This window comes from Felis catus, chromosome B1 (genome assembly GCF_018350175.1).
Source record: "Felis catus isolate Fca126 chromosome B1, F.catus_Fca126_mat1.0, whole genome shotgun sequence".
In the NCBI taxonomy this organism is placed as follows: domain Eukaryota; kingdom Metazoa; phylum Chordata; class Mammalia; order Carnivora; family Felidae; genus Felis; species Felis catus.
In genome coordinates this window covers 84088074-84111075 of record NC_058371.1, presented here as the reverse complement: position 1 = coordinate 84111075, position 23002 = coordinate 84088074, and the positions used below count along the sequence as shown (strand labels likewise).

General features: G+C 37.2%; 1 protein-coding gene across 11 annotated transcripts in view; it reads right to left on the bottom strand.

The window, feature by feature from the left end:
- INPP4B (inositol polyphosphate-4-phosphatase type II B) overlaps nucleotides 1-23002 on the bottom strand; it is a 764537-nt gene that overhangs the window by 236219 nt on the left and 505316 nt on the right. For 10 of the 11 annotated variants that reach the window (XM_045055824.1, XM_019828926.3, XM_045055818.1 and 7 more), the window contains one exon: nucleotides 19549-19628. In XM_045055824.1, the coding sequence (XP_044911759.1) occupies nucleotides 19549-19628 (80 nt within the window). Of the gene's footprint in view, nucleotides 1-19548; nucleotides 19629-19976; nucleotides 20353-23002 lie in introns of those variants that run through there. The other variant, XM_045055822.1, reaches the window with a different exon arrangement.

Here is a 23002-nt window from a genome sequence, read left to right as displayed (position 1 = left end):
ACGTGGATGAAGGATGACCTGGGAATCCAGCACTTCTTGTGGTCACCATGAGTAATGATTACTGCCACAATAAGGAAACTCAATTTAGCTAGGGCAGCACTAATTTTAAAATATTATAAAGACCTGAAATTTCGCATTTTCTGACTTTATCTTGTTCTGCTATATAGTCTTAACACTGCCTTCCTAAATCATCTGGTAATTATTTTAGAGGTCAAGATGTGACTGATTCACCAGTAAAGAAGTCTAGACAGAACAATAAAGATTCCTACGGAATTTTTTTGTTAAAAAGAAGAAAAATAATTAAATCAAAGTTCAAGACGCTGCTACAAGGAAACAGAATACTCAGTATACTGCTTTTATTCATGCTAAATAGATTCTGAAGATATATTTGAATAGATCAAATGCCCTGCACCAGTTTTTCAACATAAAATACATGAGAAAGCACTGTTTCTCCAAATATAACCCTTTTAAAGATTATTCTAAGATTTCTGATTATAAGACAGGTTACCTACTAGTAATTAAAAGGTCCTTATCACTTCTCTAAGAAAAGAATCCATATAAGAAGAAGAATGGGTTTTGGCAGGAAGTAGAAAAACAGTAAAAATTAAAGGTCACAGGAGTAAAATTTTCAATTCAAGAGCAATTGCTATATAATGTCTTGGAAATTTTTGAGAACTATATTGATGTATGTGTTCCAAATAAAAGTTTCACTAGTTTTAAATAACCTCGGAGGCAGCTATTTTCTCCTTTTTTCTCAGATAAACTCCTCATAAGTCACTGTTAGGATTGAATAATGTCAGAGAATGTTTAGACCAGTGAATAAATACCATCTAATTCATTTCATAGAAACGGATACCCAAAGAGTTTAAGCAACAGGCTCAAAGGCCACCTCACAAGTCATCAGACACGCTGAAGTTGGTCTAAGAACAATAAAAATCGGAAGGCCACATCTGATTTTTTAAAATTCATTTCTGAAAAACAAAATATAAATGGCGTAATTTATTTTTAGTTGTTTGTCAATTTGTTTATCATTCTTATCTGAAAAGTCTTCACAAAAATTGTGGTTTTAGTTTAGTCCTTCCCAGCTTGCTCCTGAGCTCTGAGGCAATCGGTCTTCTGGGCTACGGGATCTTTGTTCTGAGCAAGAGACATTTGGGAATCATTTCATCTCTTCTTTTAAACTTTGTTCTAAGACTGTATTCTCTCCTATAGCAGCATGAACCTTCTTGTGTATCTTTTCCATGTCTGGAGTTCCTTTCTTTACATATTGAGAGAATTATTTCTTGTAAGCAGCATCATCTTCTTCCATTAAGTACCACATATAATCTGAAATGTTATGATCCAAGATGTGCTTACAAAGCACTTCTGTGCTGAGTTCCTTGCTTTCTGAATCGCATCCAGGGCATCATTTGGTACTGTGAAGGACAGAAAAGCTTCTTCCCATAGCTCCCTTCAGAATCCCCAGAATCCTTCAGAAATTTTATTTCCAGCGGCAGTTCTGGTATGGACTACATCTAAATATAAAATACCTTCACATTATAATTTGGAAGTTCATGAGTCTAAGCCACAGAGACTATCACAGCCCCTTCTATATAGATGCAAGCAATCCGACAAATGCTATCTCCACCAGTTGCATAAACTATTATATTATATTTAATTTATCCTGGATTTACTAAGCATTCTCAAACATAGTAATCAGCTTTACCCTCTTGTCTTCTTCTAATTTTCACTTGGTATCTCTTGAAGTAGGCCTTATTCTTGACAACTTATTCTTGAAACCCTATCCTAAAGAACAGAGACCGATGTCTGTGGCTGCAGCATTGGTGGTAACTTTTAGAATTTAATTCTTACTGGTTACAACAAGAAAATACAGTTGATGAAATAAAAAAAAAATGATTTGAAAATCTATTCTAAGAATTCTATCAAAGTCCAGTAACTCTTTGTTTTAGTTTGCTCAGGCTGCCATAAAATACAATTTTGGTTGATGCCAGCATGGTCAGATTCTTGTGAGAGATCTCCTCCTGACTTGTAGACAGCTGCCTTCTCATTGTGTCCTTGCATGATGAAGAGAAAGAGCAAGCTCTCTGGTGTCTCTTATAAGGGCACTAATGCCATCATGAGGGCCCCTTCTTATGACATCCCCAATTGCTCCCCGAAGACCCCATCTCCAAATAACATTACAGACAGGGTTTAGGACTTCAAAAGATGAATTTTGAGGGGATACAAACATTCAGTCTGTAACACTTTAAAACCTCTAACTTTTTTTTTTTCAACGTTTATTTATTTTTGGGACAGAGAGAGACAGAGCATGAACAGGGGAGGGGCAGAGAGAGAGGGAGACACAGAATCGGAAACAGGTTCCAGGCTCCGAGCCATCAGCCCAGAGCCTGACGCGGGGCTCGAACTCACGGACCGCGAGATCGTGACCTGGCTGAAGTCGGACGCTTAACCGACTGCGCCACCCAGGCGCCCCTCTAACTTTAAAAATATTAGAATACAACTCAATATTGGTCATTATTCATTACCTTTGCTGTATTCATAGAGAACCCATTTCAATTACATTTGCAGATGTCTGGAAAGGTCTACCTTAATAGGGCTTTGATTACTGAATCTGGACCATCGTTCTTGAAATAAGTCTATTATTGCATCCTTAAAAATCACTGTGCCCATAAATTATCTTCTCTCTCATCCATTCTATTTTTGTTCATTTTCTCTGGAACTTACCAGAAATGTGGTATTGGACAATTTACTTAACACTTCTAAGCTTAATTTTGTTCATCTGTAAAATAGTGATAATAATATTACCTGCCGTGTAAGATTTTTTGAGGCGTAAATGAGACAGTCTGAGAAAGCACTCAGTAATTGCTATTATTGTGTTGTTGGTGGTCCTGGTTGTGAAAGTCAGTGGAAGAGGTGAGGGACTACAGGTACTAGTTTTCTGAAATCTGCAATATTTCTTGGGTTTATCATCTGCTTTACTGATTGCAAAATAATAGAAATATATGTTTTATTCTGTGCCTGGTTCCCTTGTATTTTCCTAAGTACTAAGAGCACTAAGAGCATCTTTTGCTCTAATATTTTGTCTTTGACTCTGGTCCCTGACACAGAGCTCCTAAATCCCTTGGAATTTCCTGGATGATAAGAGTGTTTTTGTTCGAATGAGGCAATGTTTGGTGGGCTCCTGGATGGCGGTTGGTCACCAGAAAGAACAAGACACGGTTAGAAGCTTAGAATTGTCAGGCTCACATTCTATCTTCCATGAAGGGGAGAGGGGCTAGAAATTGGGTGAAATACCATTCCTGCCTATGTGATTAACCCTCCACAAAAATCTCAAAAGTACAAGGTTCAGATAACTTCTGGGTTGGTGAACACATCCATGTACTAGGAGGATGAGGCATCCCAATTCCACAGGTATCCCACACATTTGGTGACCAAAAGTCAGAAATGTACCATTCTGTGTGAATGACAAGGGAGAAACACTCAGGAGTGTTTTCCTTTACATGGATTGTCTTCTATAGTTTCAAATTACTATTCCTCATCCCAATGTGATTTTATTTAAGCCATTATGGTTTTAATGTTATTATACTTTCTCTTCCCCATCTTGTTATTGCTTAATAAATTGAAGTGTTAGAGGACTTGATTGAGAGCCTTGAAAAGATTCTTTCTAAAATATCTTTTTATTGGGGCTCCTGGGTGGCTAAGTCAGTTAAGCATCTGACTGCAGCTTAGGTCATGATCTCATGGTCTATGAGTTTGAGCCCTGCATGGGGCTCTGTGCTGACAGCTCATAGCCCGGAGCCTGCTTTGGATTCTGTGTGTGTCTCTCTCTCTGCCCCTCCCCCACTCACCCTCTGTCTCTCCCTCTCTCAAAAATAAATATTAAAATTTTTTAAAATATCTTTTTATCAACGGATTTTAAAACTTTAATGATAATTTTATTTACTTACATTTGCTTCTCTTGACTGTAGTTTAAAACATTTCTAAACTTCATATGGTTACTTTTTCCCCCTTCATTAGTTTATTAATTCATTCTTACAAATGTATCTCATCTAAACTTGATAATGTTCAAAAGGGGGCTTGCAATCTTTCTCTTAAAACCTATTTCACTGAAGCCTCCCCCTACTAAGTTAGCAGTAACTCCATTGCTTCCAAAGTCTAAACCAGAATTTCTGAATTCATTGTTGTTTCCTTTCTCTCATATGCCACATCTATGCTGTCACCAAACCCTATTCATTCTGTCTTAAAAAAATATATCCAGAGAATGGCCACTTCTCAGCACCTCTGAACTACCTCCCTGGTAAAAACCACCATCACTCTTCTCCTGGGTTGGGACAGAAGCTTCCTACTTGCACTCTTGCACCCCTGTGGTGATTCTATTCTCAACACAACTGAAGTCAGAGCATGCCACTCCTCTTCTAAAACCAGGCATGACTCCTGGCTCTACTAGAAGTAAAAGATGAAGCAGGCACACTGGCTTTCACTCCTACAGCATCTAGACCCATGCTACTTTCTTGGCCTTATTTCTTTTACTGTCCTTGTACTGCTCATTCAACTTTTGTCTCATGAGTCTCTTTACTGTTCTTTATATTGGCTATGGCAGCAAGACCACCATTGCCACCATCACTCCTCAGTTGATATCTGCAGGGTTAATTTCTCCAAATTTTTGCTCAAAATGTCACCTTCCAAATATGACTGGCACTGATCACCCACTGAACCATGCTGACCATAGGTAGGAAACGTGTATGATCAAAGACACGTAGGTATAAACAGCCTAGAGTTGGTGTAAACTCATTTTTGACAAAATAGAAAGCTATTGAGGTTTAGTGTTATGAGAGACTCAAGTTGTTGATGATGATGATGGTAATGATGACCGGTACTTATCGGGTACTATGTACCATGCATATGTCAATTGCATTGCATGTATTATTTTCTAAAATTCTCAATATCAGTGTTATGAGGCACTCCACTCCCAATTACAGATGAAGATTGTGAGGTGTCCTCAGAACTCTAAGAAGTACCTCCATTTGTAAAGGCTTCTCTAAACTTGATTCTGGAAAGGCTGTCTTTCAGGAAAACATAAGTTATCCAATAAAAATCAAGACCCTTCCCTTGTATACTTCACTAATTAGGTCCTCCAGGTAATGCAAAAAATAACTCCCTTACCTCTCTCTGCCTGCAACCCTCACCCCATCCCTCTCTAAGAAGGTCATAGATGGAGACAATCCTCAGCCTTTTAGCACTAAAGAACCTTGGAGTTCATCTAATCATTGAATTCAAAGTCTTCTTTTTGCACCCAATAAAACTGAAGAGTGCACACACACTTCCTTCCTAAGGTTAATGGCAGAACGGGCCACCATCTTTGGAATGATGTGTCTTGGGTTCCAGTCCCAGCTAACATAAGAGATAATTTACCCAACCATCCTATAGTCTACATTGGACCCTTGTGACTCAGCTTTATGTGCTTATTATTAATATACATGACTCAAAAATAGAAAGGGGAACTTTTTCCCAGAATGAGTATTCATGTGCTGTTATAAAATGTTGCTTGTTATCCATTCTTTGCCTCTCTAGCTTCAGAGTTGTCCATGATTCTAGTCTTACAATCAGCTCCAGAAGAAAACACTCCTTATCTCTTAGAAATTCATCAGTCCTCCTTTCTGACTCCATCTCTCTGTAGAGAAGACATGAGATGGAAGTTTCACAAAGCTTTCATTAAGGAATGGACCTGTAGGGTGTGAAAAAGGAAAAACACTCTCCAAAAATATGTATTCCCATCTTTTACTCACCTTAGTCCTGAAACACAAAATTTTGTTGCCATATCATGACCATGACAATAATTTTTGAACTCAAAGAATTAAAAAAAAAATCTCTGAGAAAACAATAAATTTTATGATAAACACTATGAAACCAGTTATATGTGTTTTTACCATTTCCTCCTATATATCCTTTATTATCTCAATATATTCTTCAAATAAATTTGACAGGAAAGAAGATCAATGGAATAGTACTTGTTTCAAGGACTAGTGGAGGTTTAAAGAAGGAAGGGATGTATGAAAGAAAGAGTAGATAGAAATTTTTTTCTATTAAAATATAAAAGGATCCTTTACTTAAAATCCAGCTTATGAACCCATTATTTAATTTCATTCAATGGTATGATCATTAGTAAATGATTCCCCAATTTACTAATAGGGAAATTTAAGCAAAGTAATTAACACTCCTGGTGAAAGTAACAGTACTCTAGCTTCTTCTAATGTTACACTCACAGGCCTAACAGCCTCAAAGTACTTTAAAGGATATATCATAGAAGCAATAATAGAACTGGTCATAGAAGCAATTCATTTTTAGTGGTACTAGAGGTATGTCTCAGTAGTCAGGAAATTTAGTGTTAGTTGGCAGTCTGCCCAACAAACAAGCAAACCCAAGGACCTATAGAGACTGTCTCTCCTACTTACTGTGTAAGTCCTTGGAAAATCTTCAGTTCGATTCTAGATAAGAAAAAAATAATCCCCACTATACAACATTTTTAAGTTTAGGATTGAAACTTTCAAACCTGCTTTGAAATAGGGAGACTGCATCTATGTTGAGAAAGATAAAAATAAAATGAATATAAAATAAAATAAAATAAAATAAAATAAAATAAAATAAAAAAAATAAAATAAAAAAGTTCAGGTTATCTGCTCTGCTCTTCAATGGATGGTTGAGGATTAGACTAAGTTTATTATGGTACCTCAAGTTTGTTTTTAACAATTTTTATACTAAGTTCTAAAGGAATGTGTTTATTTCCTTTCTAACTTACATGTTTGAACATAAGAAAGAAGTAATATTCAGCATGTATCTACAAGCGAATTTGGACATTTCATTTGCTTGTAATAATGTGATATATGCCCAGTACCACTGAGATCAGGTTCAATTAAATCCTCATTCAGTAATTTCAGTTAATTAAAAAAAAACTTACTTTATATGCAAGATAGTAAAACTACCCCATAGGGTAACAAATTCATCAGTGTTACACAGTGTTAGAAAGAAGACTCCTTAATTACTTAATTTATCTATTAGGTATTTGGGTATTTCTATTAGGTATTTCTTATTCTAATGAGCTTAAGTGAATTTACCGAGGAACCCAACAGATCATCCATGAAACAGGTTGGGCCCATTACTAGAAGTAACTATCCCCCATTGTAGCACAGCCTACAAAACAGCGTGCATACATGGAAAGTAATTTGCATATATTGGTACTATATCTAATTAAGTACCACAAAATAAGCTTGACTATTCTTTCTTCTTTCTTATTCTACATCTTCTCTTTTTACCTTTGATCTCATCCTTCTCTTTGCATTCTTAAAACCTTTTATCATATTTTTGCATATTTTCTAGTTTCCCTAGCTTCTATTAATAAAATAATATTTGTCTTAATTTCTTGACAATTCTGTACCTTACTGAAATATTATCGCAAACAATCTCTTTCAAATGCACTTGTACTATAAGATAGCCATGCTATGCCACAGAATTATAGACATCAATTAATTTCACTTAATAGATTAGGGTAAATAATCCTCAACTAGAGCATACTATAAGTGGGGGATACATTGTCAAGGGGCAGGTAACTTTCTATATATTCCTTCAAGGTTGATACCTCCAACACAGCTCACTTATATATATATATATATATATATATATATATATATATATATATATATATTCAGTGGAACAGACAATGTATAAATAGAACAGCAAAGTCAAACCTCACTGGAAACAAAACTAACAATGGTGACCTCCCAGTGATCATTAATCCTCTGTTAGTTGACAGGGTGATGCGTTCTGACCTGCTTCTTCAGGCACCACTCAAAAGCCTGATGGTCATCTGGTCATAGGAAATCGAGAAGCCTGAGTTGGGGTGGTGACCAGAACTTTTCACTAACATTTCTGGAGACTGCTGTATCTAAGTTCCCAGAGGGAGTAAATTTGAAGAATACCAGGGTGTTCTGGATGGGTAAGACTTATTCCTTGGGTAAAAGATGCCCAAAAGTGAAGGGAAAATAACTGGTTATCAGTGTAGGACTGGACTCCACCTTTACAAAGTGGAAAGTGTGCACAAGCCCCTGTAAATGATGAAGGAAGAGGTATCAGTGTCAAGGGTAATGTGTGTGGTTGCAGATGAGGCTGAAGAAGCAGACTTACAATCTTGTATACCTTGGCTGAGGTTGTTGCACACATATGTTCATATACATGCTCATGTGGAGGGGGGCAGGAAGGAATATACTGTCTCTATTGTTTAGGAGGAAAAGAGCATAATCAGATAAGAATTTTAGAAAGGATGAATTGAAAAAGATGCTCAGATTTCTAGCTTCTGCTGCATTAAGAGTGTCTGATGGTTCTTAGTTTAACAAAGATATGAAAAGCACCAAAAAAGCACAGCTTTCAGGGGAACAGCAAAGTTCAGTTTGCGGTAGTTATAATTTGCAAAAATAAACGTATGTCCACTTATGTCAGCTGAAAATGAATCAGTCAATGCACATAAAGGATACAGTATGTATTTTGTCACTCATTTCCCACATTTCTATACAAATTTCACAAACTGGTGTCTACACCAGTCATGGCGTGAATATAAAATGCCACAGGGTTGGCAATGCGTATGGACAGGGGGTGAGGGATGGGAGAAATAGGGGTGGGTTACTGCATGTTACATAGGAGCATAACGTGCACGGGTGGGAAGTGTGCATGTAGGACTGAGTATTCATTTGCATGAAGCCCACATGCCTGCCTACAGATGTATGTGTTAGAAAACAGGCCTATGGTTGGAGGAGAAAAGTGGACCATACATATAGACAATCCCTCATGTATTTTTAAAGTTTATTTATTTATTTTGAGAGAGAGAGAGAGAGAGAGAGAGAGAGAGATAAAGTGACAGCACCCAGACAGGGCAGAGACAGAGGGAGAGAAACAGAAGCCCAAGCAGGCTCCAGCTGCAGAGCTCAATGTGGGGCTTGAACTCATGAACTGTGAGATCAGGACCTAAGCCGAAGTCAGAGGCTTAATAACTGAGCCACCCAGTCTCCCCAAGACAGTCACTCATGTATTTCTCTGAAAAATACTTGGCTGTTCTTGTTCCCAATCAGCATTTCCTAAATTATGCAGCCGTGTTTCTTGGAGCACAACATCTGATAAGCTGTGAATAGGTGTTCCATGAAAAAAACTCTTGCGTTCAAATTAGTGTGGGAAAGCTGTAGGCAACATCTGTCTTCCCAAAGGGTCTTGAGGACTAATGAAGGCACTGAGAAGTCCTACAGTAAAGTAACCCTCTTCAGTCTTTTAGCACAGCATTTTTAAATTTACTTGATATAAAACTCCTTTATTCTAAGAACATATATGATTAACTTAAGGGATACTGTGTTCAAAAAAACCCAAAACCAAAACAAACAAACAAAAAAACACTGTTTAGAAAAAGCTGATATAAATGTGTCTAGAGCAACAGAAACACGGGGAAATAATGACGAAAGTGACTTTGGTAAATATGGGCAAATCCAATATGAAATTTTCAGGTCAAATATAATTCCTTGCAGGCCTAATCATTCCTGCAAATTATCTTCAAAGCTAAATTAGCTCTCAAACTTCTTAAGCAGGTAGGTCTTTGTGTACAGATATTAACTTAATGTGATTTGCATTTTAAAAGAGGAACGGTTTCAGGCTTTTCTATACAAACTGAGAAGCTATTAAAGTGTGCTCTAAGTATGTGCTGTCCCTTCAGTGACTGAAAACTCTAATTTGCAATCTGATGAATATGACATCTTTTGAATAATGCAAGCTAAGAAAGTGCTAATTGGTTTCCATGGTCATACCTACAGCCTCATGAAAATAGATTAGGAACATAAAGAAAAATGCAGAATATATGACTGCAGAGCCATTTAAATTATAAATGAAAGGCTGTCTAGTTGAATGTAATGCAAAATAATAATAATGATAATTTTAATAATAGGTGATAAGCATTGATTTGCACCTGCTTTGCACCAGATACTGTTTCAGATAGGCTGTGTCCAATATGTCTAATCCTCATCTGCAAAAACAAAACAAAACCAAACCTGAGGCTAGACAAGCTAATCAATACAAAGATAAATAAAAATTATAGGGAATGTTTGTTGAGCACTTTCTATGTGTCAGGCACTGTTGGACACATCTCCTATCAAATAATTCTTGCAAGCCTCACAACAACTCTGTGAGATGGGAACTACTATTGTCCCCATTCCACAGATACGAAAACTGAGTTCAGAGTACTCCACCATGCTGCTAAGCAATACAAGAGCCAGACTTGGGGATGTATGTATGTGTTCAGATATGTCTCTAAAGCATGTATTCTCTCTACCTCTCCACTATCCGAATCCCATGATATCTGTATACTTTTCATATTCTAATTTTAAATTAAATTGATATAATGTTAACAGCAATTAGCAAGTGGCTCATGTTAGAGCCTTTTGATAATTTTAGGCAATTGTGTCCCTAAAGGACATTGACATGTAATCAGTTGGAGAAGCAAATTCACTTACTTCTGGGTTTGATGTCTCCCTTTATTCTCACAGCCTGGTCCTGAGAAATGTCACTTGAATTTACTTCTGTGGACAGTTTATGATATATTCAGCAATAAAATGCAATCAGTACACTCTAATAGCAACTGATACACTGTGTTATATTCATGAATTTCTGTCCTGATTTCAATGCTATATTGCTAAATTTTTATTTTTTTAATGTTTATTTTTGAGAGAGAGAGAGATAGAGACAGAGAGAGAGAGAGAGAGAGAGAGAGACAGGCAGAGTACAAGCGGGGGAGGGGCAGAGAGACAGGGAGACACAGAATCTGAAATAGTCACCAGGCTCTGAGCTGTCAGCACAGAGCCCAATGCAGGGCTCGAACTCACGGACTGAGAGATTGTGACCTGAGCCGAAGTTGGACGCTTAACTTACTGAGCCACCCAGGCGCCCCAGCTAAAGTTTTAAGTAAAAAAAAAATTCTTTTTAAATGTTTTGCCCACCTCTGTTTCTGTTTCAACCAAACAAACTGCTCTCCATATGCTCTTGCTGGTATCTGCCACCTGATAAGAAGCTATATCTGATGTTAGAGAGATTAATGGCAGAATTTAGACTTCAGGTAAGTATCTATTTCTCAGATAATAGAAGTGACATGTTCAGGTCAAAGGTTAAACTGACCCCTCTGCCACTGACCAGTTTTGAGAATTGTGGATGTCACATTTAAGAAAGAACTTCAACAAACTAAGTAAGCAAACAAATCAAACATTAAATTATGGTTGAGGGAATTAGTAAGTTTAATGCAAGAAGCAAGGAAAACAGTATTGACAGAATGCTTTTCTCTAGTGCAAAGCAGTGCAAAGAACTTTACTGCATTTATTGATTGCCCGGAATTACCCTGGGAGGGAGGTCATTACTACTTCTACTAACGGGTATTAAAGAGAGCAGACAATAGAGGTGAGGCAAAAGCTGGAGGCAAAGCTGGGACTTGAACCCAAGCCTGGCATTACAGCTGGCTGTTCTTTCTAGTGTATCACATTCTTTCCTGAGGAAAAAAAGGAGAGAAGATTTAAGGTTGGACGAAAGAGCTGCTTTCAAATGTGATCATAAAGACACGAGGCTTGTCCTCCTTAATTCCATGAAGGAGAGCGAGGGCCGTGGCAAGGACGGCAAATTTGAGATAAGAAAGGAATACTTTTCTGACTTTCACCTGTCTGAAAATGGGAAAGACAAATGGCCTCTTGAGTTGGCACTGCCTTTCACTAAAAGGGTCCAAAAAGAAGTTGAAGTGTCCCAATGTTTTCTGTTCTCTAAAATTATTTAATTTTAAGATTCTAAACAAAATATATATTCTCTAGAAAATCCTTGAGAGCAAGGACACTTTTTTCTCAATCTCCATTTTCCAACGTGTCCCAGCCGTGTGACCTAAGAGACGTTGAACTGCTGTTGTTCGGTTTGTTTCTTAGTAAAGCAGGAATATATCACCTTTCAGGCAAGGTTATTAGAAGATTGAATGAGATAAGACATGTGACATCCTGAATCCATCATAAAGCTCAAACAGTGTTAGCTGCTCCTTCCTACATGTTTATGAGGTTGGAGTCTGTCAGAATCAGAAGGCTTTCCTGTTACCTCCACTTGGATAATGCTGAAAAATGTGAAGGAACCCCCCCCCCCACAGATGCAAGGCTCTCCCCTTCTACATGTGTCTGGATCAATAATGAGTAGGCATGTGCTACTGACTTGCATGTTTTTCTGCTTTTTCACTCCCTAAGAGAAAAGTGCAGTGTTCTTATTGCTCTCAGGGTTTATAATGTGCATTTTCAGTTAATTCTATGCAAAAGCATCGATTAAGTAGGTTTTTACATTCCGTCTTCATCCCTCTTTTACATTGGTGCATTCAATAAAGTATGCTACTATTCTGTTTTATAATTAGTCACAGATAGGCTATTCCCTCTCAAAGAGGGTTTTTTTTTTTTTCCAGTTGCCCATCAAAGTCTTTATCTGAGAAATAGATACTCACCTGAAGTCTAAATTCTGCCATTAATCCCTCTAACATCACCCTCATTTCATATAAAAAGTGTTTCGGACATACATAAGAATTAGTGTTGTGGAACCATCAGACCTTTCTGCTATAATCTTACTTTCTGGTACCCAAGAAAGCTAACTGGAAGACTTTTAAGAATGAATGAAATATATTTAAGATATACATGGCTATTAAAATGTTTGCTTGTAGGGGCGCCTGGGTGGCGCAGTCGGTTAAGCGTCCGACTTCAGCCAGGTCACGATCTCGCGCTCCGTGAGTTCGAGCCCTGCGTCAGGCTCTGGGCTGATGGCTCGGAGCCTGGAGCCTGTTTCCGATTCTGTGTCTCCCTCTCTCTCTGCCCCTCCCCCGTTCATGCTCTGTCTCTCTCTGTCTCAAAAATAAATAAACGTTAAAAAAATTAAAAAAAAAACAAGTATTTAATAACTCATCAAAAAATGTATTAACAGGGGCGCCTGGGTGGCGCAGTCGGTTGGGCGTCCGACTTCAGCCAGGTCACGATCTCGCGCTCCGTGAGTTCGAGCCCTGCGTCAGGCTCTGGGCTGATGGCTCGGAGCCTGGAGCCTGTTTCCGATTCTGTGTCTCCCTCTCTCTCTGCCCCTCCCCCGTTCATGCTCTGTCTCTCTCTCTGTCTGAAAAATAAATAAAGATTGAAAAAAAAATGTTTGCTTGTAATTTTTTAAATTCTCCTGAAGTTCAAACAAATGCTGATAAGAAAAGATGTCATTAAAGAGGTATTCATCATACATATAATTTTCAAGACTATAATCTGGTGCTTAAATTAAAAAGACTTGCATAACCATTATTTACATGCAGGAAAAGAATAGCGATAGGAAATTAAAATTCTAAGAAAGTTTAGTTCCACTTTAAATGAAAAAAGTTTATCCTTTAAAACTCTTTTGTCAATCTATGGCAAGGTTCATCTCAAGTACTGAGGGGGTTCAGATGTATTCATGCATTCCAAGAACAAACTTATTCTGATCTACTGCCCCGTGGGCTAAAGAACATGTCTATGCTCCCAATCTGTGAGTTGTTTGTGACAATTTCATCTTTTTATCGCTCTGAGTATGCTTGTGCAGAAAACTGTATGTCATCGCCCAAGGAGCCTCTCCTTATCATTACTTCCAGCTCTCAAGTTAAAAACATGCCTTTGGGTGGCGCAGTCGGTTAAGCGTCCGACTTCAGCCAGGTCACGATCTCGCGCTCCGTGAGTTCGAGCCCCACGTCAGGCTCTGGGCTGATGGCTCAGAGCCTGGAGCCTGTTTCCGATTCTGTGTCTCCCTCTCTCTCTGCCCCTCCCCCGTTCATGCTCTGTCTCTCTCTGTTCCAAAAATAAATAAACGTTGAAAAAAAATTAAAAAAAAAAACATGCCTTTGGGAGATTAAGTTAAAAATATGTGGGGTTTTTTCTTATTGTTCTCTTACTTTTAGAAACAAAGTTGAACTGTATATCTGTGTGTATGCGTGTGTCTAAGGAGGTTAAATTGTTAAATATAAGCAAAACACCAACAAATAAAAATCTAAGGGCTTCATAATGTGGACCTTACTTCCTCTAAGCACATACATTTGACAACAATGGAAAGCAAGTATTCATGGTTGGTGAGAAAGCAAAATAATCCTGAAATAATATAGATGTACAAACACATGCCCGTCCACACAATTTATGATAGATTTATATATGCGGAAGTATGTACACATATAAATATTACATAAAATAGGGAACATTTAAAAACCAACAGTAGATATCTATTGTTTATTTCTTTCATAGCCTCTCCCGCACATCTGTGTATCATAAAACATAATGCCGTATGTCTATTAGGATCATGGGAGTCTTACGTTAAATTTATGTTACATGACAGCACTACCATAAATGTGGCAGAAGTAATAAATGAAAACAAGATTTCTTTTTATGAAAAAATTCAAGAAGATTTTGCACATCCATTCTGATAAAATTCTATAAATGTTTGCTTACCTTGGAAGGGTTACAGGCGAAAGACTACAGAAGAAATAAGAGAGCACTCATTAAGTGCTCTCTTGAAAGATTCTGTGACAAGGTACAGTGGCCTACCCTGAAATTGAAAATTCTAAAGGGTTTCAGCTTTTCAAGCAAATTACAATCTATCCCTCACTGTAACTCGGAAAGGGACTCATGTCAGATATAGTCTAATGCTTAGACTGCACTATAGTCACTAATTTAGGTGGGTCCCATTCATAAACAAATGGTACTAGGTTTAAGCTTAGCATCCAAATGCATATGAGGAAGTCATCATCATGAATCAAAATTCCAACAAATTATTACTGAACCCCTCACATGTCACTGGCATATGAAACTGAATTTTAAGATAAGGCATTAAGAAAAAAGAATTGAGGTCCCTGAAACTCTCCCAAGGATAGCATATAAATGGAAGAGGAAGCAAAGATTCTATCAGATCATTAGCTTCCTAAGAGGCAGGAAAATAAAACAGCACAAGTGCTGGAGTCAGACCAAACTGGATTCTAATCCTACTCGTACAGTCAGCAGCTGCAGGATCGTAGATGAGTTGCTGCAGGACAGGAATGATAATTCTGTGTGGGTTAAAGATCATGCATGGAGAGCACCTCATGTGTTCTTTGCACATGAGTAGAGGCTCAATAAATAAGATTTTTCATTAATCGTGTTATTAGTGACATCAACTGCAAAATATTAACTGATGACATTGAAATGTTTTTCTAAAAAACTATCACTGTACTTAGCATATGAAAAATTCTTAATAAATGCTTGCTGAGTGAATGAGCCCTGAATCAAACCTAAATTGTGAGGAGATACACAACGAAGTTCATATGCAAAAAAGACAAGGTCAGAACACATCCATGTGTCTCAATTCTTCTGAGAAGGATTTCCTAAAAAAAGAAGTTTTACCCTCCCCTCCCATCCTTTTTTTTCTGCTTTTGTGGTTGTTTGAATACTTTAAAAGTAACGTAATTCTTCCTGACTGCTAGTACCATTCCCAGAGACAGATCTAATCTCTCCATTCTTTTATTAAATCATGACACAGGATTATGATATTCCAAATTTCTGCTTGCGTGGTCCTAAGACATTCAGATAAGGTTGGCAAAGCAAATGATTGTCAGGTGCTTGGACAGTAAATCAGATCTGGGCCTGATAATGCCAGGCTGCCGGGGTAAGACTAGATTCCATAGGTTTCCCTCAGTCTTCCCCTTAACCAGGCTGGTTCCCATTTTTTGCCATCAAGGCTAATATGTCTGACTTTTCCATGGCATGTTAACACTCATTACGTCTTCATTTACTGTTTGACAAGGCACTGTGGTGAAATTGAAGCGGAAGACACCATGAACGTGCGGTCCTGGACCTGAGTCCTTGCTTTGTTCCTCCATCACCTAAGTCACATGATGTGTGATATGTTTTAACAAGTTCTCAGTTTTCTCCTCTCTCAAAGGAGACAAGCAATGTATCACTAAAAGCACAGGCTTTGCAATCAGCAATGTGTGGCTCCATATCTTGGCTTTCCCATTTATGAGCACTGTAACTTTGCGCAAATCACTTAACTACTTTTTATATCTCACTCTCCTTTTTTCTTAAGTTTATTTATTTTGAGAGAGAGAGAGAGAAAGAATGCGAGTGGGGGAGGGGCAGAGAGAGAGGGACAGAGAATCCCAAGCAGGCTCCTTGCTATCAGGCTCCTTGCAGAGCCAACACAGGGCTTGAGCCCATGAACCGTGAGCTCATGACCCGAGCTGAAGAGTCGGACGCTTAACCAACTGAGGCACCCAGGTGCCCTATATGTCTCAGTTTCTTGGTTTATAAAGTGGCAAAAAGACTAACATCATAGGTGAATTTGATAAGGGTCAGTGAGACAATATCTCTAATATATTTATCAGAGCATAAAGCAGATAGTACCTTCCTCTCCTCCTCCTTCTTCTATTTATTATTATTATTATTATTATTATATGATTATCCACTGTCTCTCATGCCTACATTTGTAATCTTCTATACAAGGAACTTAACTTGTTTACATTATAGTATAAGAAGAGTCAGGGATATATGGCAATGAACTGGAGAATAAAAACAGAAAATGCAATTCAGATCTAAAAGAAATCAGAGGAGATAGGAACTACCAAGTGTAAACTAGCAAAACAAAGGAGATATAATACAAAAGTAAAAGGGTTAGTCCTAAATAAAGATGCCAAGTGCAAATGGGATGCTAGAAAACTCGGGCAGTAATTTAGTAACTATGTATTTAAATGAAGATGAGATATAGGAGTAGGAACCACTTTACATATTGGAGGCATTTCTCCCAATACCTGCAAACAAATTTTATTATACAACTTCAAAAATCGACACTATGATATTTCATGAAATTTGAGTCTACATGTATAAATAAGACACAGACTTCTTGCCCCTTGAAGTTTCTGTGGGAAAAAGAATTCATTTCCAAATTCAGTTAAAAAATTCTAGTTCAAAGCACAAATGACACAGGAACCACAAACTATGGTGCTCTGTGGAGCTAGTGAGAGTTTTGGAATTGGAATTATCTGATAAGAAACAACTCAAAGGGACAGTGAAAATGAAACAAAACTACACAGATTTTTTTGGAAGCTTACATCAAAGAGCATTTCCTATAAATGTATATTTATTTTTGTGAATTTGTTTCACAGAAATCTGAGAATTCTATTGCTTTAAACATAATGACTGGAATTGAAAAGGAACAAAATTCAGGTAGTCAGTGCAAAGGACTTATTAAAACCAAAAGAAAACAAACAACCAAAAAAACAATGCTACTTATCCCTAACCTAATGTTATTTTAGCACAGTACTTCAGAGACCCCAGAGCCAGGGGAAAGAAGATGAATTACCTCTGAATTAAAAAATATGAAGTGTCAGAAATCAAAAGGCTATGATAAGTCTATAAGGTGTCTAGTTCATAGGGAGAGAAATACACAAATTTGGCAAAGCACAAAAAAGGGAAACAATAATAACCAAGCCATTTCAAAATTATTTCTGAAAAAATATTTTTTTTCTAGAAAACTCAATCCTTTGTTGTTAAATTTGTTTTCCTTTTATACAGTCAAAATCAAATGAGTATTAAGCAGAAGTATTAAAACCAAAAGTGGAAATTTGTATTGATTTCATCTAAATCTGAAATTATTCTAATTCTTTTTTTTCTTTTTCTTACAATGGTTGTACTCTAAACTTGACCCTTCTGTTCCTATCCTACCACTAAGGTATTATATGTGTTTATTAATTTTCATTTAAGCATTTGTGGTCCCCATTTCTGTTTCAAGAGCAGTATCTAAATGTGTAGTGTGGTGATGTTAATGACGGTTATGATATAATCAATATTATAGCTTGTAAGTCAGCAAAAGGAGGAATAAAGTGCTATGCATCTCATCCAAAAAACATATGGTCTGCTAGCATTCCTAAATTAGCTTAATGCCTCACTTCGTATGCCATGAATCCAGTAATACTTGGGTGAGATCCCACCACCCTGCTAGGGCACTAACACAGATTTTCTAGAGTATTGGTGACATTGATAGCTAGACATTTTAGCTGACCCATACAAACTTCAAACTGAAAATAACCACAGCAACATTTTATTGGGAATAACACCACAAAACTATGAAGATTTAAAAATGTCTTCCCAAATAAAATACAACAACAATAACCAAACCATGGATGTTTAAGAGACATAGCTGAGAGCGAAGATGATGGTCTCATCAGAATCCATCAACACTTATTTTTCTGCATGAGTATGAGTTACTTTACATTACTTTATATTCTCTTAAGTCAAAATGCAAAGCTGTGCGGATCAGGAAAAATCAGAAAAGGAGACAGCCAGCAATACAGATTCCAGCATAAGCCACAGCATCTTTATTGAAATAAATTGGTTACAAGTGGGTCCTTGTGGGTCAAGGAAGAGGGCAAACACACTTAAGGCATTGTCTCCTCCTTGGGAGGAGTCTCTATGTGTCATCAAAAGGAGAGCATTTTCAGGGGCACCTGTGTGGCTCAGTCAGGTAAGCATCTGACTTTGGCTCAGGTCATGATCTCCCAGTTCATGAGTTCAAGCCCTGTGTCGGGCTCTGCGCTAACAGCTCAGAGCCTGGAGCCTACTTCAGATTCTGTGTCTCCCTCGCTCTCTGCCCCTCCCCCACTTGTTCTCTGTCTCTCTCCGTGTCTCTCTCCATGTCTCTCTCTCTCTCTCAAAAATGAATAAATGTTAAAAAAAAAAGAGAGCATTTTCTGATTTACAAATAGTGTTCTGTACAATTTTTATATTTTTTATTGAAAATATTGCAAGGTGATATTTTTCATAATTATAGAAGCTATCATACAGTTAGAAAACAACATGCTATTGTTTAGAATTTATAATGAAGTTTAAAAATGTTTATTCTATTTAATACTCTTAACATTAAAATACTATGTAACTTCCTAAAGATGGTTGCTTCATCTTCCATTCCCAAACAAATTGTACTAATACTCAAAATTAGATCTGATCTACTGCCTATCTCAGTATGAATCTGTTTTAACTTATGTTTTATATTTAATAATGTAGCAACAAAATAAGCTTAAAAAAAGAGAATAATGAACATTTCCTCTATTATCATAAATTTGCAATGTTGCCACTAACAAATATATTTCAAACCTAGAAACTTACTTGACTTAAAAAGGAACATTTTAATAAGTACTAGAAAAATCACTTAATAACGTGCTCATCATTTCTATTCTTACTATCAAAGAATTTGATTACTTTAATGATCGTGTAATTTTTTTCCCCTATAAGGGCTGAAAACCTTTGACAATGTGAACAATGAACTTGAGTGTGAACTTGAATAATTGCTGTTTCCCTATAACTTGCTGCTGTGGCGAATGTTAAGCCATCTGAGAGCTGACATCTAAACATCTGTAAGAATTGGGACTTTTAAACCCAAACATCCTTCAATAAATACCATAGGCTATTTGCTTTGCAGCATTTCTTCAGACAAAGGACTCACCTCAGGCTCAGGGCCAGCAGCTGCTCCTTTGACTTCAGTAGCTCCCCCACTTTAAAACTGGCATAGCCCAGGAAACTTCTCTGAAAATAAGAAAGAATGCTTTTCGTTAGGTTTAGAAGTCCTTAATATTTTTACCGGCACACCAATCAGACAAACCTAGTCTTCAGAAGAATGAAACGTTAAATCCATTAGCCTGACAAATATTTCATATGCAGAGATACAGTCCTCACTGACAGATACAACAATATATCCTTCTCAGGGGGTGAAGTCTAGGGTGCACATGTATCCTTTTCACTAAAAACAAAGAGACCAATAGCCTGGGACATAACAAAATGTATAGTGCAGAAGCCAGGACTTTTCTAGGAACTAATTTTCTTCGCCTATGAAAACTGGGTTAGAAGAAAAAATGATAAACTTTTAACATTTACCAATGCCGTCCTCGTTCTTATTAGAATTCCTCAAGTCACTGGCAGCAACAACTTTGTATTCCAGATATGAGCAAATCTGGTAGTTGGAGCTATTTTTATGTGGGACTCTGTACAAGTTATAAATAGAAATGCTACATTTCTCCCCCATCACAGCAATGTTTAAAAGCATTTGTTTCCTTTGTTATTTCTAGCATGGGACAATTTCATTCCAACACACAAAAAAGAAAGGTGCTTATTCAGTTACATTTTCTAAAATTGCTTTTTTAACCTATCATACTGGCTGTTGACTATCTATGAATATCTACTTCCCACACTCTTTGGCTCATAATGCAAAGAATAAAACTCTAAATTGGTTTTTCTTTTCCAGGATAAAAATCTTCCATCTCTTTTTAATATTCCTGGCTACTTCTGATTTAAAAGTCACAATATTATGGTATACCATAAATAGTATTTCTCGTTTTCCCCTCAAGGTCAAGAAGTAAACATGAAAACATCAAACCCATATTATTATCTAGGCCATTGCTGCCTCACACATTGTAAAACTCTACAAGAAGTCAAAACTGCATCTTCGAGAGCATTCTCTGTTCATATGTCTGTTGCCAGGCTGCTCTAGAATGAGAGCCTGGACGTAAGTAGTCTGAGGACAATTGTATCTTTTCAGAGAAAAGTGTGTGGTTATTTCATACATAGAAGGCAGCCTTCTATGTATGAAAAGTGTAAGAAAGAAAAGCTTCAGGTCTGAATTTTTCTCTCTCTTTTCAAAGCTCTGATTTAGAATTCTTTCAAAACACTCAGATGCAAACATTTGAAATACAACTCAGCTCTAAATTTGGAGATGCCTCTATGTTAGTAACAATAAATCCAATTAATTAACTTGAAACTCAAAAAGCTGGTTTAGACACCAAGTCACCAAAGCCAGAAGAATACAAGACTGAATTATTCAATGAAGGGTGTTAGGTGAAAACAGAGATTGAGGCCCACGTCGGGCTCCATGCTGACAGCATGGAGCCTGCTTGGAATTCTCTCTCTCATTCTCTCTCTCTCTCTCTCTCTCTCTCTCTCTCTCTCTCTCTCTCACACACACACACACACACACACACACACACACACACACAAATTAAACATTAAAAAAATAAAGTATTTGTGGAAAGAAGGTCTGATGAGATGTCAATGAGTGATGAAATGAGTGAGTCAAAGCAGAAAAGGAAGTTTAAGAGGCATATATGTATTTGAAGCTCCACAAGGAGCTTTATTTTGTTTTCTGACAAACTCCTCCTCCCTAGTGCATGGTAGGCATGTGATGAATATTTACTGACAATAAATGAATGAATGAATGGCTGATTTAAAAACTAGCTTTCAAATCAGTCACTCTATTAGATATGGATATTAGAATGCTCTTTCTGCAGATATTTACAAAGTACTATAATTCACTGAAACGTGGGTAATCAAAACAATTTTAGTAGGCAGACTGTATATTGTTGTAGTGAATTTCATTTCAGCCTTTTGCATTTAAATAGATGTCTATCTCACTTCCTCTTTCCCTGATTATCAGGGTTTTTAAACTCCTATTCCCCACTCTCTCTTCACTCCAAGGAAACTCTTAACTGATAACAGATTTCATGACAACTGAAAATTTCAAATTATTTTCTCTCTGTCTTTTGAGATTTTGAAGATATGGATGGTTTTAGAATTAAAAACACAAACTTCACATGTCATGAATGTTACTGTGGTCTCTTCATCAATAAAAGGAGCAAATGCTCCAGACTGGAATGTAGCAATGAGAGACAGGTGAAGGGGCTATTTTCAGACATAGCTACACACACACACACACACACACACACACACACACACACACACACCATGAGCCACAGCTGCAAGTAGTTTGTGACCACAGCCACTGAATGTCTCATCTGTCCACAGATCAGGAGATCCTGTGGAAGGAGGACGTTGGCTTGTCCGCCTGTGAGCCAAGCCCAGTGCCCAGAACAGAGGGTTGCCTGGTATGCCTACTGCTTCACTGTGAGGGCTTGAAGTGGGCCAGGAAAAATGCCCATGAGTCAAACTTTCTTCCCATCATAACTGGCTGCCACATGCTTCATCTCAAAGGATAAGGGATTTTACAGAAAGCATACAACTTATTAAAAGCTAATTTAGGTAATGGCATCATAGTACTGTTATGAAAACATGTCAAACTAGAGGAGGTGTTATTTAGGTATAAGTATTACCGTATTTCTTCTACAAATAACTATATTATGGAGACTACATGTTGCATAAAGTACATTAATGAAATTTCTGAAGACAGTGTATAATTGTTCCAAACTGCAATGCTAACAATGGAATTGCCTATATATTTAATTTCTAGGAAGTTTGTGTGTATTTGCTCCATCTCAATATAAGCAAAACACATCATTCATTTACATGAATATTCACTGGACTCTTGTAAAAGAGTAAATTAATTAGAGGAAAATAGTCTTCTCTGTTTCTAAAACCTAAATGCCCATGAAGGGAAAATAGCATACTAATGTTAATGTAAAAAAATAATATAAAGCTATTTTATCTTTGCTGTCACTGTAATCATAACTATAGAATTTGAGAGAATTATTTTATTTTTTAATTTTTTAATTTTTATTTTTTAAATTCTAGTTGTTTAACATTAACATATGGGGCACCTGGGTGGCTCAGTAGGTTGAGTGTCTGACTTCGGCTCAGATCATGATCTCATAGTTCGTGGGTTCAAGCTCCATGTCAGGCTCTGTGCTGACAGCTCAGAGCCTGGAGCCTGCTTTGCATTCTGTGTCTCCCTCTTTCTCTGTCCCTCCCCTGCTCGCACTCTGTCAATAATAAATAAATGTTAAAAACATTTTTTTAGTTAACATATAGTGTAATATTGGTTTCAGGAGTAGAATTTAGTGATTCATCACTTACATACAACACCCAGTGCTCAACACAAGTCCTAATGCCCATCACCAGTCTAGCCCATCTCCCACCTACTTCCCTCCATCAACCATCACTTTGTTCTCTAGAGT